General features: G+C 43.8%; 1 protein-coding gene and 1 pseudogene across 1 annotated transcript in view; both read left to right on the top strand.

Annotated features, from left to right (window-relative positions):
* Window positions 1-2438: 2438 nt before the first annotated feature.
* Zyg11b (zyg-11 family member B, cell cycle regulator) overlaps window positions 2439-15072 on the top strand; it is a 56471-nt gene continuing 43837 nt past the window's right edge. The window contains exon 1 of the mRNA XM_034503435.2: window positions 2439-2719. Coding sequence (XP_034359326.1) covers window positions 2690-2719 — 30 coding nt within the window. The 5' untranslated portion in view covers window positions 2439-2689. The remainder of the gene's footprint in view (window positions 2720-15072) is intronic.
* Window positions 9717-10626, top strand: LOC117709212 (large ribosomal subunit protein uL30m pseudogene; annotated as a pseudogene).

Below are 15072 nucleotides of genomic sequence, written 5' to 3' on the forward strand. Positions count from 1 at the left end.
ACTTATCCCTGTCTATCTAATGATGAATGAGACTCAGACTATGGTTATTTTATTTAGTTTTGACAATTACTGGGGTGCAACCCCTAATCTACTTTTCTAACTGCTGGCCTGGCTACTTCCCCAGCAGTGTACCCCAGATACTTGCTGTTTCTCTTGGCCATGTGTTCAAGATCCATCTCTTCTCATGACGGCTTCCTACTCTTCTTCTTCTTCTTCTTCTTCTTCTTCTTCTTCTTCTTCTTCTTCTTCTCTCTCTCTCTCTCTCTCTCTCTCTCTCTCTCTCATCCTTCTCTTGTTCTTGTCCTCCCTCTCTCTCTGTAACCATCAACCAGGTAACTCAAAATCTGCCTACCTCTAATACCCCCAGTGATTGGCTGTACCATTTTTAAATTTTACAATAGTTAAAGAACACGGTTTGCAAAACAAAACCTAGTAAGTGTGATAATTCACTGCTAGGCTACTAGACCTTCCAGTACAGAAGTTAGCATTAAATACACAGCAACAGAGCAAACCTCAACACCAGAAGAATAAAGTTCACAGAGATTAAAAAGACAAGTCTATGCTAGCTTTGGGTGTGTCTCAGTGGTAGAGAGGTTGCAAAGCATGTGTGAGTCCATCAACTTAATATCCAGCACTACAGCAATCTCGACAAAAAGGTAGCACAGTGCTTGCCAAGGGACAGTAACAAAGAATACAGCATAGACATTCAGTTTTGCAAGAGCAGCAGAGTCTGAACAGCTGAGGATGTTGCCCAAGAGGAGAACACTTGCACAGCATGTGCAAAGCCTTGTGGTTAATTCCTAGTACAAGGTGGACGCAATCAAGTGGCAGCCTTCTGGAAGTGCCTTCTGGCGGTGGCTACACCAGTACTTAATGCTGCCAGAATTGTACACTTGAAGGTGGTGAAAATGGAAGATGGCCCAGTGGCAAAAGTCGGGGGTGGGGGGTGGTGGTGGGTGGTTAGGTCTCTAGAAGTGTGTGCTCTGGAGAAATAGTGACATATTTCCTCTAACAAGGCCACATTTCTCCAAGCATATAAACACAGGAGTCTATGGGGGCCATGCTTATTCTAACCACCACAGTAGAGAAATGGAGAGTCGGCCGGGCGGTGGTGGCACACGCCTTTAATCCCAGCACTTGGGAGGCAGAGGCAGGCGGTTTCTGAGTTCGAGGCCAGCCTGGTCTACAGAGTGAGTTCCAGGACAGCCAGGGCTACACAGAGAAACCCTGTCTCGAAAAACCAAAAAAAAAAAAAAAAAAAAAAAAAAAAAAAAAAAAAAAAAAAAGAGAGAGAGAGAGAGAAATGGAGAATTGATGCAAACCTGGACTGCATAGTGAATTCAAGGCTAGCCTTGGCTACAGAAAGGAAAAAGAATAGAAGTGGAGTTACAGGTAGTCAGTGATGGAAACTTATATAGATGTTCTCTTTTGTCCATTTAATTTGTCAGTGATTTGAAAGCAAAAGTTATTAGTTAAATGAACATGAGGAAGGAAGTATGGGAGGCCTGAGAAGAGGGCTTGAAGTAGCTATCTAGAGGGTGGAAAAGTACAGGTTAGCCAATCATCATCTGAACATAAGATCAAACAAAGGAGAAGCATTCAAACCGACAGTATGCTTTGGGGCTTTCCCCTGAGCCGTGGCTTCATTGCAGGCTCAGAATCAGAGCTTTAAAACACATTTTAACTCATTTTATGTGTATGAGTGTTTTGCCTTGCTGAACATATGTGCCTGGTGCCCTCAGAGGCTTGAAGAGGGTGTCAGACCCCCTGGAATTGTAGTTATGGTTTCGAGCCTCTATGTAGGTGCTGGGAACTGAACCTGGGTCCTCTGGAAGAGCAGTCAGTGCTCTTAACTGCCGAGCCATCTTTCAGTCCCTGTAGCTCTTTTTGATAGTAAAAAGGAAAGAGAGAAGAGATGGAGAAAGTGAATACTGGGAATGATTTTCATCATGGGCAACAGGCCCTAAATGGACTTTAAAAACGAGATGATGAAAGAACTGTGAGGAATAATGAAAGGAAGGCAGAAGAGCAGGGATTGTGGGGCCTGAGGGTGTGACTCAGTGGCAGGCAGAACACTGGCCTATTACATATACTATGCAGAGGGACTCTGTCTCAACAGAACAAAACAAAAACAACAAAACAAAATCATGTAACAGAATGCTGAAATCACTAAGAACGATGACAACAAAAATAAATGACTATGAATCAGAAGTTAAAATGTGAAGAATGAGGGTAAGCACTGCAGTCTCCTGGAGGTAAGCTTTAAAGCTCTTCCAAGCAAAAAAACTATATCCTTCTGAGAAGGCGTTGGCCCCTTTAAGGGTTGGCGTTGGGCGAAAGGAGTCTACGATGGGACAGGGCAGAGTCTGCAGGGGGCGGGACCACCTGGGGGCGGGGAGAGACAGGCACGGGGAGAGGGGCGGGACTTCTAGGGGGCAGGGCGCGGTAGGCTTGGCGAGAGGGGCGGGACCTCGCGGGGCGGGGCGGGGCGCAGCAGGCGCGGCGAGCGAGGCGGAGTCTGTGTTTCGGTCAGGCTGCGGCAGGGTTGCTGTAGTTCAGAAGAGCGAGGCCAAGGCCTGGGCCCAGCCCGGAGCCCCTGTCTGACCGGAGCCTCCTGGAGCCCCCGCCCCGGCTGATCTTAGCTGCGGGCTCGGGCTCGGCCTGCCACCGCACGCAGGACCGAGGCTGCATGCCGGAGGACCAGGCCCACGCAGCCATGGTGAGCTAGCGCGGCCTTCCCCCCGGCACCCCCCCCCCCCCCGCAGGGTGGCCCGAGGACGCCGGGCAGCGGTCTCACCCTTCTCCCTGCACCCTCGTCCTCTGTCTTCTCCGGCTCCCGTTCCCCATCCACCAGTAGAAGCAAACCCCTTTAGGAGACATTCCCTAATTTCCCTCCTCTCCGATAATACCCTTTTGTCCCCCGGTGACAGCCTCCTTCGTATTCTCCTCGTCCCCTTCCGCGTCCTTAACCCTCCCCTTTCTCCTCAACCATTTTACCTTTCTCCTCTATGGTCTTTAGTCACCCCCTCCCTTCCCCCCCACCCCACACTTTTCGTTCCCGCACTTTGCTTCCTTTCCCTCCTCGACCCCCTTCACCATTTTATCTCCGGCGTCCCCTCTTCCCCATGGTCCTCGACCATCCGCATTTCCTCTGCCCCTTGTCGGATGTCCTCCGTCGCCGGCTCACACGTCTGTATCTGTCCCCATTTCCTTCTGCAGGCTTCAGGGGGCTAAGCAGGAGCAATTTGAAGGCAATTGCTTCCCGGGAGCTGTTGGGCGGGCACGTACAGATTTGTAGCCTTTCTTTCCCCTTTCTGTTTTGGAGTGAGGGAAGAGAGGGGAGATTGGCGGTATGGAAGAAGAGTCTGGAAGCTTTACTACCTAGTGTCATTGCAAAAACCTGAGTGAGGTGTGTTACAGAGTACATCTTGTAGCCTTATGCGATCGTCAGGCCTTTTGACAGAGAGTTTAAAAGGTTGTGAGATTTTTATTTTGAATGTGTTTTCATGTGGAGTTACTGTTTGGGAAATGAAAAATCTTTTGTAATTTGCAGGCTTGACAGTTGTTGCTCAGAGCACATGATTTGTTTTTTTTAGACAGAGACCAAGGGCATTTGAGGTCTGAATATCAGCTTGACAGTCAGATTGTAATAGTCTTTCGAGTACCTTCCTTCTAAAGGTTGCATTTGTTCTGCCCTTTCTGCCCTTTCCTCTGCTTCAAAATGGCTGTGACTACAGTCCCCTTTTAAGTGAGTTACCCGTGTTTTGCAGTGTATATGTTGAAAGCATTGTTTCATCATATACAATAAGCTAATTTTTGATCTCTGGGAGGAATAATACATTCTAGTCAAAAAGACTTCTTGCTTATCATAGTTTCCCAGGTTGTATTTCCCTCCATCTGATTTTTAGGAAGGTAACTTACTATCTGGTCATTTAACCGGGAAAGACTCCCTGACTCACCCGACTCACTCTGCCCCTCCTCCATTGTTTTTCCCCAGTGACTGCCTCTCATTTGTATCCCTGCCTCTGTATGCTGATCTGTTCCTTTCCAAGGAGCGTTAGAGTCTGAAAACAACTGGGCCTTACTTAATTTCCTTTATTCTCAGTGCTCAGGTCAAGTAGACACTTGAATGATTTGATTTATGATCTCATTTCCCCACCTGACAAATGTAGTCTGCCACTGAGATTTGAAGCACTTGGCAGACTGCTCAGGGTGAGTTGAAGCATCTTTAGGTGCAGAAAGGAGTAGAGTAAGATGTAGCCATGACTGATGACTCGTTTCAGACTAGAGAGCCATTTTGCTGGGGAGGACACCAGGCTGTTAGACTGTTGGAAATGCAGGCCTTTCCACCAAGGCTGAATGAGTATCCAGAGAGGATTGGGAGTCAGAAGAGTCATTTGAGCTGGAGCTAAAACATGAATAGAATTTATATGGATCATTTGGGAAAGAAGAAAACTTCATGTTAAGTGTGAACAGGAAGAAATTTAAGATATGTTGTGAAAGTTGGGTGCTCTTGTAGTCCCAGCACTGGGGAAGCAGAGGCAGTTGGATGGATCCCTGGGGTCACCCTGGTGTATAGAGTTCCAGAAGAGCCAGGACTACACAGAGAAACTGTGTCTCTGGGGGGGGAAAAGATTTGTAGTGAAGGATTATGTGTTTACTACCTGGAAGGATGGAAGAAATAGGATGTGTAATAGGAAATGTGGTGTGAGAAAGATATTGTCTTAGTTCATTTAGGTTGTTATAACAAAATACCATCAGCTGGCTAGCTTATAAACAGAAATTTTTATGAGCTTTGGAGCATAGAAAATTCAGGGACAGGGATCAGCACATTCATTGTCTGAAAGGGGCTTTCTTTCTTTTTTTTTTTTTTTTTTCTTCAAGTGTGTGTGGATATATATACACACATAAATATATAAACATATATATATGCTCATGCACATGTGTATGTATGCATGCATGTGTATCTATGTGGAGGCCAGAGGTTTTTTTTTGGGGGGGGGTGTTACAAAATATGTATGAGTGATTTGCCTGTGTATATGATGTGCATGATATGTGTTCCTGGTGCCTGTGGAGGTCAGAAGAGGGTGTCAGGTCCCTTGGAACTGGAGTTATGCATGGTTGTAAGCCATTATTTGGTTATTGGGAATTGAGCCGTGGTTCTTTGAAAGAGCAACAAGTGTGCTTAACTGCTGAGCCAGCTCTCCAACTCCCATTATCTATGTAATTATTGAGACAGGATCCTTTACTGACTCTGACTCTGAAGCTTGTCTGTTTGACTAAACTGGCCTGGTCAGTGCGCTCCGGGAGTCTGCCTGGCCCTGCCTCCCAGCACCAGGATTCCAGGCACACGTTGCCATACTGAGTGTTTTTGTGTGTGTACTGAGGATCCTCATGCTTTCAGGGATGGCATTTATCCTATCATTTCCCCAGCCCCTCCTTTTTCTACTCCCCTACAACAGCCTCAGTGCAGGCTGGTTTAAAACTCACTATGTAGTGGAGGCTGGTCTTGAACTCCTGATCCACCTATCTCAGCCTCTCTAGTGCTGAGATTTTAGGTATGTGCCACAATACCTGGTTTATGTAGAGCTGTATATTGAACCCAGACCCTTGTGCATGTTAGGCAAGGACTCTGTCAGCAGAGATACCCGGAGTCCCCCTTTTTTGTTTATGATAGTCTTGTTACATAGCTCTAGCTTGTCATGTAGTAGTGGCTGAAGGTGTCTTACTGCCACAAGCCTCCTGAGTGCTGGCATGCACCACCATGCCCAGTGTCTAGAGGGAATTTTTAGCCTGGTTCATAGATGGCATGTTTTTCCTGTATCTCCTGTGATGGAGGAGTAAGGCTGTTCCCTGGGGTTTCTTTTATATAAAAGCACTAGTCTCATTCAGACAATTCTGCCTAGTTGATCTAACCACTTTTCCGAAGGCCCCGCCTCCTTACACATCATCTGACAGGCTAGAATAGGTATTCAACATGTGAATTTGGGAGAAAGACATTCAGACCACAGCAGATAATTGGGCATTATTGTGTTTTAAACTTCATATTCAACTAACTAGAGTTTGTTCTTGCTTGTTAAATATGTACACACATATGCAAGTATGTGGGAAGGGTGAAGAGGGAGAATACTGGCCCATTGTGAGCTGGAGATTACCAGCAGGGGCTACTTTTTTATTTTTCTTGCACAGTAGTTTAATATATTTAGTAAATAATTGGATGATTGTTACAAAGCTTTGTATTATATATTTTTCAAGTGTTATGGTGCATTTTGAATACTTGATATATTTAAGGCAGAGGTTCTCAAAGTGTACTGTGAATCAGGGAGGGCCTGCTGGGCTGTCTACCTCTAGAGTTTGATTTATTAAGTTTGGGTTGAGCCTGAGAGTTGAGTTTCTCTCAAGAACTCTTGTAATGCTGATACTCCATATTTAAGATGCAACCCTGACCTTTCACTCATCCAACAATGTTTCTGGAGTGCCATCTGACTCTGTTTACACTGGGAATATGGTAGACTACAAAACAGGTGTGGCCCCTGCCTTCTCATATCTTTATGTATGTAGAGTAGTTTTAAATGTGAATGGTTTTAATATACTTAAAAATGTGCTAAGACAGACATGGGAGCATCATGGGAAGTGATAGTCTGGGGTGATTTTGGAGAGGATCCTTGTTTCAAGTGGAGAATTGAGGGTTTTTCTTTTCTTTTTCTTTTTTCTTTTTTTTTTTTTTTGGTTTTCGAGACAGGGTTTCTCTGTGTAGTCCTGGCTGTCCTGGAACTCACTCTGTAGACCAGGCTGGCCTGGAACTCAGAAATCTGCCTGCCTCTGCCTCCCAAGTGCTGGGATTAAAGGCGAGAATTGAGGAATTAAATTATGAGAGTTCTGTTGTGAAGAGACTAGTATAGTTAGGAACAACCACATGTGCATTTGACTTTCCTTCCAAGAGATTCAGGGAAATCCTGATGGTCCTGCCTACTCCTCAAAAGATGAAAAACAAAATAACAACAAAAACTCCTGGGCCACACCCATCTCTGTTAGCAGCTCACAGAATATATCTCAGGAGCCATCTTTTTGTATTTCTAGCTGTTACTATTGGTTAGAGTCTGTCTCATCTTTAGAGTATACAACACATTGATCCAGAGATGGGTTTTGGCCGCTGCTAAGAGCTGGACAATATTGTATAGGCACTTTGGTTACAGTTAATCCCAGCACTCCGGAGGCAGAGGCAGGAGGATCTCTTCGAGTTCATGGCCAGTGTGATCTGCATACCGAGTTCCAGGGCAGTCAGAACTACATAGGAAGACCCTATCTCAAAAACAAAAGCTGCTCGAGGGAGGGAATAGAGTGAAGAGTACTTGCTGTTCTTCCAGTGGACTCAAGTTCAGTGCCTAGCACCCATATTGGGTGGCTCAAAGCCACTGTAGCCTCAGCTCCAGGGAATACGTCTGGTCTCTACAGACAACAACAGTTACATGCACATACTCACACTGACATATGTCATTAGAGATAAAAATAAATCTTAAAAAAGAAGAGGAGATATTGGGAGGAAGAAAGATAGGGATGGGGAATAGAGAGAGTGGAGGGAGGGCCAAGCAAAACTACAAGTATAATAGTTCCTTAAAGGATACTGGGAAGAAATCACTTAATGGCTCAGAATGCTTTTGAGTGCTTCAGAGGACCTGAGTTTGGTCCTTAGAATCCACATCTTATGGCTCACAGTCTTCTGTAACTCCAGCTCCAGAGGATATGATGCCCTCTTCTGGCCTCTGGCTGCTCTAGGCATTTGCACTCACAACCTCATATTCACAGATGGACACACATAATTTAAAATACTCTAGAAACAACAATATGGTAGCTTGAATGTGAAATGTCTTCCACGTACTCTTGTGTTTGAAGTTAACTGACCTGGCTCAAGCCTTAGCCCTCTGCTGTCCAACTGCTGGTGGGATTGATGGGATGTAACCAACTGCCTCACTTTCACTGACATGCCATTCCCACGATGGAGGAATAGATGACTGTGAGCCAGAGTAAATCCTTCGCTTTAGCTGTTTTTATCAGGTAGCTCTAGCACTATGATGAGAAAAGTCAGGACTACAGAAAACGCTGAATGTAAACAGGGCAGAGGGTCCAGACACAGTTTATGTATTCCTAAGCTCATGCTAACTCTGAGTACTTGAGTTACAAGATCTGTTCAGGATTGGGCTCATCAGTACATCTGCCATGGAGAAGAGAGAAGCTCATGGGTCCTGGCCTGCCCTGACATGAAAATAGAAGAGGGGCTAATGAGGAAGAGGAAGGGGATTTGTGGGAAGGGGATAAGAAAGACTAATAAGGGGAGGAGCTAGGGATTGGTGCATGCCTTAGTCTCAGATGACAGCAGAGGATTAGGAGTTCAAAGTCATCCTTGATCATTTTTGAGGTCAGCCTATGCTACAGAAGACCCTCTCTCAAAAAGCAAAACAAAATAACAAAAGTCACTAAAGGGCATGTAGGCTAGGTAGAGTATGTTCTAGAAACTGAGTTTGGCAGCGAGGGTGTGCTAGATGAAACAAACATCTATGATCAGACTGAGGAGACCTTGAGTCCTGTTAAAGACCCCTGCTATCTTGGAAAGCTTCTTGTTGTTCGCTACCTTTTAAAGATGGGCTCTTGCTGTATTGTCCAGGCCGGACTGGCAATAGTAGACTCAGGTGATCCTCTGCCTCACCCTCTCTTAAGTGCTAGGACTAGAGGTGCAGGCCACTGTACCCAGGTGGAAAGACCGTGGAGTAGTGTCACATTTGAGATAAATTATGAAACATGGGATGGAATGGGGACAGCTGTGTTCAGTTGAGGTAAGTGTATAAACTCTCACTCTCACCATGTTATAATAGCGATTTATTGAAATTACTTATTTTTAAATTATATTGTGTTGAGTGTGTGTCTGGAGGTCAAATGACAGCTTACAGTAGTCCTTTTCTCCCACCATTGGAGCTTGGGAATTGACCTCGGGAGCCAAACTCAGGTCCTTGGGGACAAAGGTTGTAAGTCTTTCAGCAAGTGCTTTTCCTTAGTGGTTAAAATTGGAGGAAAGCATGTAAGAAGAATAAAGTGCAAGGATCTAGCATACCACTTGTTGGCTAAGTGTATTTTCTGTAGTGACCTCACTATGGCATTGGTGAGGAGGGCAGATCACTAATACTGTTAGAATTTTGCTTACTAATTCTCAGTTTCTTATAAACTGCCTTTAGGGATTTATTAAATTATTAAAAATAGCACACCTTTAATTTCGGTATTTGGAAAGTACAAGAGGATCTTGAGTTTCAGGTCAGTCTGGACTACATAGTGAACCATGTCTCAAAAAAAAAAAAAAAAAAATCAAGGTTTGGAGTATTGCTCAGTTTTAGAGCACTTGGTCAGCATGTACAAGGCCTGGTGTTAGACTCCCCAGGCCCACAAAACAACAAATGATAAATTTATTAAAGTCCTATATTCATTAGAGTTTTTGCAGAAGTCATGTATTAGAGAGTATTAGCGTTTCCTAAGCTTTACTACATTCTTGTTTGCTTTTAAAGATTTTAAAGATTTTTTTTTTGGTAGCTGGGCACACAGCATTCTTGCAGGCAGAGGCAGACAGGAATTTGTGTGAATTTGAGACAAGCCTGGGCAACATATTGAGTTCTAGGCCAGCCAGAGCTACACAGAGCTACCCTGTCTCAAAATAAAAATTTTTTTAAAAAAGTTTTGTTACATTGAATATTAAACTCATCCTTCCGGCTGCGGGGACATTCGGAGTGAACGTTGTGTTCACAACCTCTAAAGAGAAGAATTACCATACTTATGGCTGGGGTGCTGCCCTCAGTATTTTAGAAGCCTCCAGGCAGACTACAGACTGAAGGTGCAGAATCTCTCATTGGTACAGAATGGATTCGTCACACATTTACCAGATCAAGAATTCCAGATAAAGTGTTTCAGCCTAGACCTGAAGATCATGAAAAATATGGTGGGGACCCCCAGAACCCTCATAAACTATCCATTGTTACAAGAATAAGAAGTACAAAGAGGCATTCATACTGGGAAAAAGATACAATCAAGATGGTTGGACTACAGAAGGCACACAGCCCTCAGATTCACAAGAACATCTCATCGGTGAACGCAAAGCTGAAAGTGGTTAAGCACTTGCTAAGTATCCAGCCCTGAAGCTGCCCTAGGGACTTCCCACAGAAGAGACCATGTCCAGCACGTGCCTCAAGAGCACTGGGGAGGTGATTCTGCAGTGGCATCTGAAGCCTGTGGAGCAGGAAGCAAAGTCCTGATGCCACACAGCTTCAGCTCATAGATGCACTTACTGAGGAACTGTTCTCATTAAAGTGTATGTTCATCAAAAAAAAAAAAAAAAAAAAAAAAGAATATTGAACTCAACTTTGTTCCAAGGCAGGTGTTCTAGCTCAAAGCCATGTTCCTGTCTCATGGATTGCTGATAACATCTTTATTGTCCTATAATAGCTGAGTATAGATTATATGAAATACTAATCATCCTGTAAAAAAAATGTACAGATAAATCACACTTCGGAAGCTAAGGATAATTTTAACAATGTTCTCTTAGCCCTGGCTGTCCTGAAACACAAAGATCGACCTACCTGCCTCTGACTCCCAAGTACTAAGATGAGGATGCACTCCACCACCACCCAGCTTAACCGTGTGTTCTTTTTTCCTTTTTTTTTTTTTTTGTTTTTTTTTTTTGTTTTTTTTGTTTTTTGTTTTTTTGGTTTTTTGAGACAGGGTTTCTCTGTGTAGCCCTGGCTGTCCTGGAACTCACTCTGTAGACCAGGCTGGCCTCAAACTCAGAAATCCACCTGCCTCTGTCTCCCAAGTGCTGGGATCAAAGGCATGCGCCAACACTGGCTGGCTATAGTGTTCTTTTAAATAATTTATTTATTTAACTTTTGTTTATTTGGAATAGAGTAGCAGGGTGTGGACAGGTACATGAGGAGGTCAGAAGAAGATGTGCAGATTTCCTGGAGCTACAGTGGTTGTGAGCTGCTCAGTATAGGTACTAGGGAATAAGCTCAGGTATTTAGAAAAGCAGTAAGTACTCTTAACCACTGGGCTATTGCCTGCGAATTCCTTTTTCTTTTTTAAAAATTTATTATATATCTCTATCTATCTATCTATCTATCTATCTATCTATCTATCCATCCATCCATACTGTAACTATCTTCAGACCTACCAGAAGAGGGCATTGGATCCCATTACAGATAGTTGTGAGCCACTATGTGGTTGCTGGGAATTGAACTCAGGACCTGGAAGTCAGTGCTCTTAACTGCTGAGCCACCTCTCCAGCCCTTCTTTTTTCTCTCTCTCTCTTTCTCTTTCTCTCTCTCTCTCTCTCTCTCTCTCTCTCTCTCTCTTTCTCTCTCTCTTTCTCTCTCTCTCTCTTTCTCTCTCTTTCTTTCTTCTTTTCTTCATCTGAAAAGCTGGACACCATGGCTAGCACCTGCTATACTGGTCCTGGGGAAGTGGAAGTAGGAGGATCACCAGGCCTCTGGTAAGGGCATCTATCTGAATGGGTGGGCTCTAGATTCAGTGAGAGACTTTTTTTTTTTTTTTTTTAAATAAGGTGGTGGACTTTTTAAGTGGGGTTTTTAAAACATGGAGTTTTATTGAATAAAAGATTTAAAAGATTTAAGATTTAAGGGAAGGAAAAAAGATTTCCAAGAAAGAGACAGTGAGAGGATTCATTAAGTAAGGTACTTGCCACTGAGCCAGATGACCTCAGTCCAGTCCCTGGGACTCATATGGTGAGTTCTAGGCAAGTCAGGGCTACATAGAGCTTTTTCTAACAACAACACTGTCTGGTAAGACTTAACTGGTCAAGGCACTTGCATGCAAACTTGGAAATCTGTGTTGGATCCCAGGAACCCGTGTAAAGGTGAAAGGAAACATGGCACAGCCATTTCCACTCCATTTACCATTGAGAATACCCAACAATAACAACAGGCTGATGTGGGTTGGTTGGAAGAGTGCCTAACCTGTAGGAAGTTTTGAGTTAGACTTCCTAGCACTTAATAAACCAGGTGTGATGGTGCACACCTGCCCCCAGAACAACAAAACCGGGGCTGGAGAGATGGCTCAGCAGTTAAGAGCACTGATTACTCTTTCAGAAGTCCTGAGTTCAATTCCCAGCAACCACATCGTGGCTCACAGCCATCTGTAATAGGATCTGATACCCTCTTCTGAAGGCAGCTACAGTGTACTCCTATACATAAAATAAATACTTCTTTTAAAAAACAAACAAACAATAAAACCAACAAAACCCAAAGGTTTTGGTAGGTGTAGTAGCACACACCTTTAATCCCAGTGCGAGGCATGCAGAGGCAGACAGATATTTAAGGGTTTGAGGTCCTTGGTCTTCAATAGAGAGATCCAGGATAGCCAGGAATACATAGTGAGTCCCTACCTTTAAAAACAACAACACATTGTTTACAAAGGATAGGTATATAAAAGCTTTATGGTTCTTGATTTATGCTGATAAATACCTTTCATAAAGCATTTTGAAGGAGAGTATGTATGCTTTTAGCTTTTAAATATTTCTTTGGGAACTCGGAAGATGGCTCAGTGGGGAAAGGGTCTGCTTTGTAAGCATGGGGGCTTGAGTACTTAGCACCCATGTCAATAGCTGGGCATGGTGCTTTGGTTTGTAACCCTGGTACCTGTGGGAGGAGATGGGCAGATCCCTTGAAGCTTATTGACCAGCCAGTCTAGCAAGTTGATGGCTGTTTTGTTGTGTTTTTGTTTTTCCGAGGTAGGGTTTCTTTGGGTAACAGCCCTGGCTGTCCTGGAACTTGTTCTGTAGACCAGGTTGGCTTTGAACTTGGAGATCTACCTTTCTCTCCTTCCCACATGCTGAGATTAAAGGCATGTGCCACTATCACCTGACCTGCAAGTTGATGTTTGTTAGGCTTGTTTGTTAGTGAGAACCCTGTCTCAAAACATAAGATGAAGAGGAGGGATCAAGGAAGATACTCAATGTTAACCTCTGTACACACACACACACACACACACACGCACGCACGCACGCACGCACGCACGCAAATTTTCATTGGCAAGCTGATGCTTTTATACTAATTGTGATGAAGACTGTTACGCCTATAGAAATTATCCTACAGTAACTGAAAAGGTAGAAAGAGAGAAAGACTGGGAAAAGCTCAGTCCTTAGAACACTTGACATGTAAGCAAGAGGACCAGTTTGGATTTCTAGAACCCACATAAGTGCTGGGTGGGTGTGATGGCTCACCTGCAATCCCAGCTTCAAAAGATAGAGGACAGAAGATCCCCACAGCAGTCTGGCTAATCAGACTCCTCTTATCAGTGAGCTATAGGCTTGTCGGGAGACACTGCTTAAAGAATAAGGTGGAGACCATTTGAGGAAGACTCCTGCTAATCAGCCTTGGGCTTTTATGCATACAAACACACACATGTGTCTGCACACATGTACACCTCCGCATGTGAACACAAACATGAAAAAGGAAAATAAGAATGAGATGTTGTCTTTCCTGCTCAGATTTTGTTGTTGTTCTTCCCTGTTGTTTTCTGAGGCAGTGGATCCCAAGAATATATATCTTTGGTTACTGAAAACCTTCAAGAAACGTGACAACTTTCAAGAAAATCTACCTCATTGTGAGTAGGAAGAAAAGCTAGTAGGAATTAAGTAATGTTGTTGAATGACACTTGATTCTATACATTTTCTTTAAAACACTTTATTTCATTTATTATTATTGGGGTACATATATACTATAGTGTGGATGTGGAAGTCAGAGAACAACTTCATGAAGTCAGTTCTCTCCATTTACCTTTATGTGGGCTCTAGGGATACATCTCTGATCTCAGTCTTACACAGCAAGTGTCTTTAACCGCTCAGTCATCTTGCTAGTACCCCACAACCCCTTCCCCACTACTCTCTGGAGACAAGATCTCACATAGCCCAGGCTGGACTTGAACTCTTTATGTAACCAAGGACAGCTGAACTCTTTCCTGGTCCTCTTCCCTTCACCTCCCAAGTGCTGGTATTGTAGCAGAGGATACATGTAAATTTGTGAACTCCTCTGATCCACATGGAATCTGTGGGCTGGGTCCTGCAGCTTGATCTCATGGCTTTTCCAACCACGAAATTGTATTGCACAAGTTAGGATGTGATCTGTTTACATCAGCAGTAGCGGGTTTACAAAGGAGTAACTGTGTTTGATAGTGTTTCATGTATGGTAGGACTCAGCAAATAGTTGAATAAAGTATTATGCATGGTACCACAATGCTGGACCCTGTGTATAATGCTAGTTCTTTGCCTCTAAGTTCTATTCACAAAATTTACTATGTTCTTTTTATCTAGAATGATGTTCTAGTTGTTAATAGTAAACCGTCAGGTATCCCCTTAAGCTTACTTCCACTGTGAAATCCTTAGTTAATATGGCTTGTTCCCTTCCACATTGTAGTGTAACTTTAATTTTTCAAAACCTATTTATTTATTTATTTATTTATCTATCTATTTATTTATTTATTTATTTATTTTTGTTTTTAGAGACAGGGTTTCTCTGTGTAGTCCTTGTTGTCCTGGAGCTCACTCTGTAGACCAGGCTGGCTTTGAACTCAGAAATCCGCCTGCCTCTGCCTCCCCAGTGCTGGGATTAAAGGTGTGTGCCACCACTGCCTGGCTCAAAACCTACTTTTAATGATGGTTCTTAAGTGCTTTAACCTCCCTTTTAGCCCACCATCCAACGGAGGTAGTAGAAAAGAAAGGATACGAGGGTGTGGAGGGAGTGGACCTGCTTAGAAAGGTTCTTTGGAGCAACTCCTGTCTGTGTTTTCTGGAAACAGGTAGTTTAGTTCACAGATTAGCAGTAGCAGCTTGATTCATTTGCAAACACTTCACAGGTACATCAGCAGTTCAGTTCAGTAGAGTTGGAATAGCAAACATGAATCAGCAACGACCTAGCAGAGACAGCCAGGCCTCAGCTCTAGTCAGCAGGAGGGACCTGGAGGGATACCAGAAGTTCTCTCTCAGTGAAGTGACGATCAGTGAAAACTCAAGACCCACCAGCA

Source organism: Arvicanthis niloticus, chromosome 5, assembly GCF_011762505.2.
Source record: "Arvicanthis niloticus isolate mArvNil1 chromosome 5, mArvNil1.pat.X, whole genome shotgun sequence".
NCBI lineage: Eukaryota > Metazoa > Chordata > Mammalia > Rodentia > Muridae > Arvicanthis > Arvicanthis niloticus.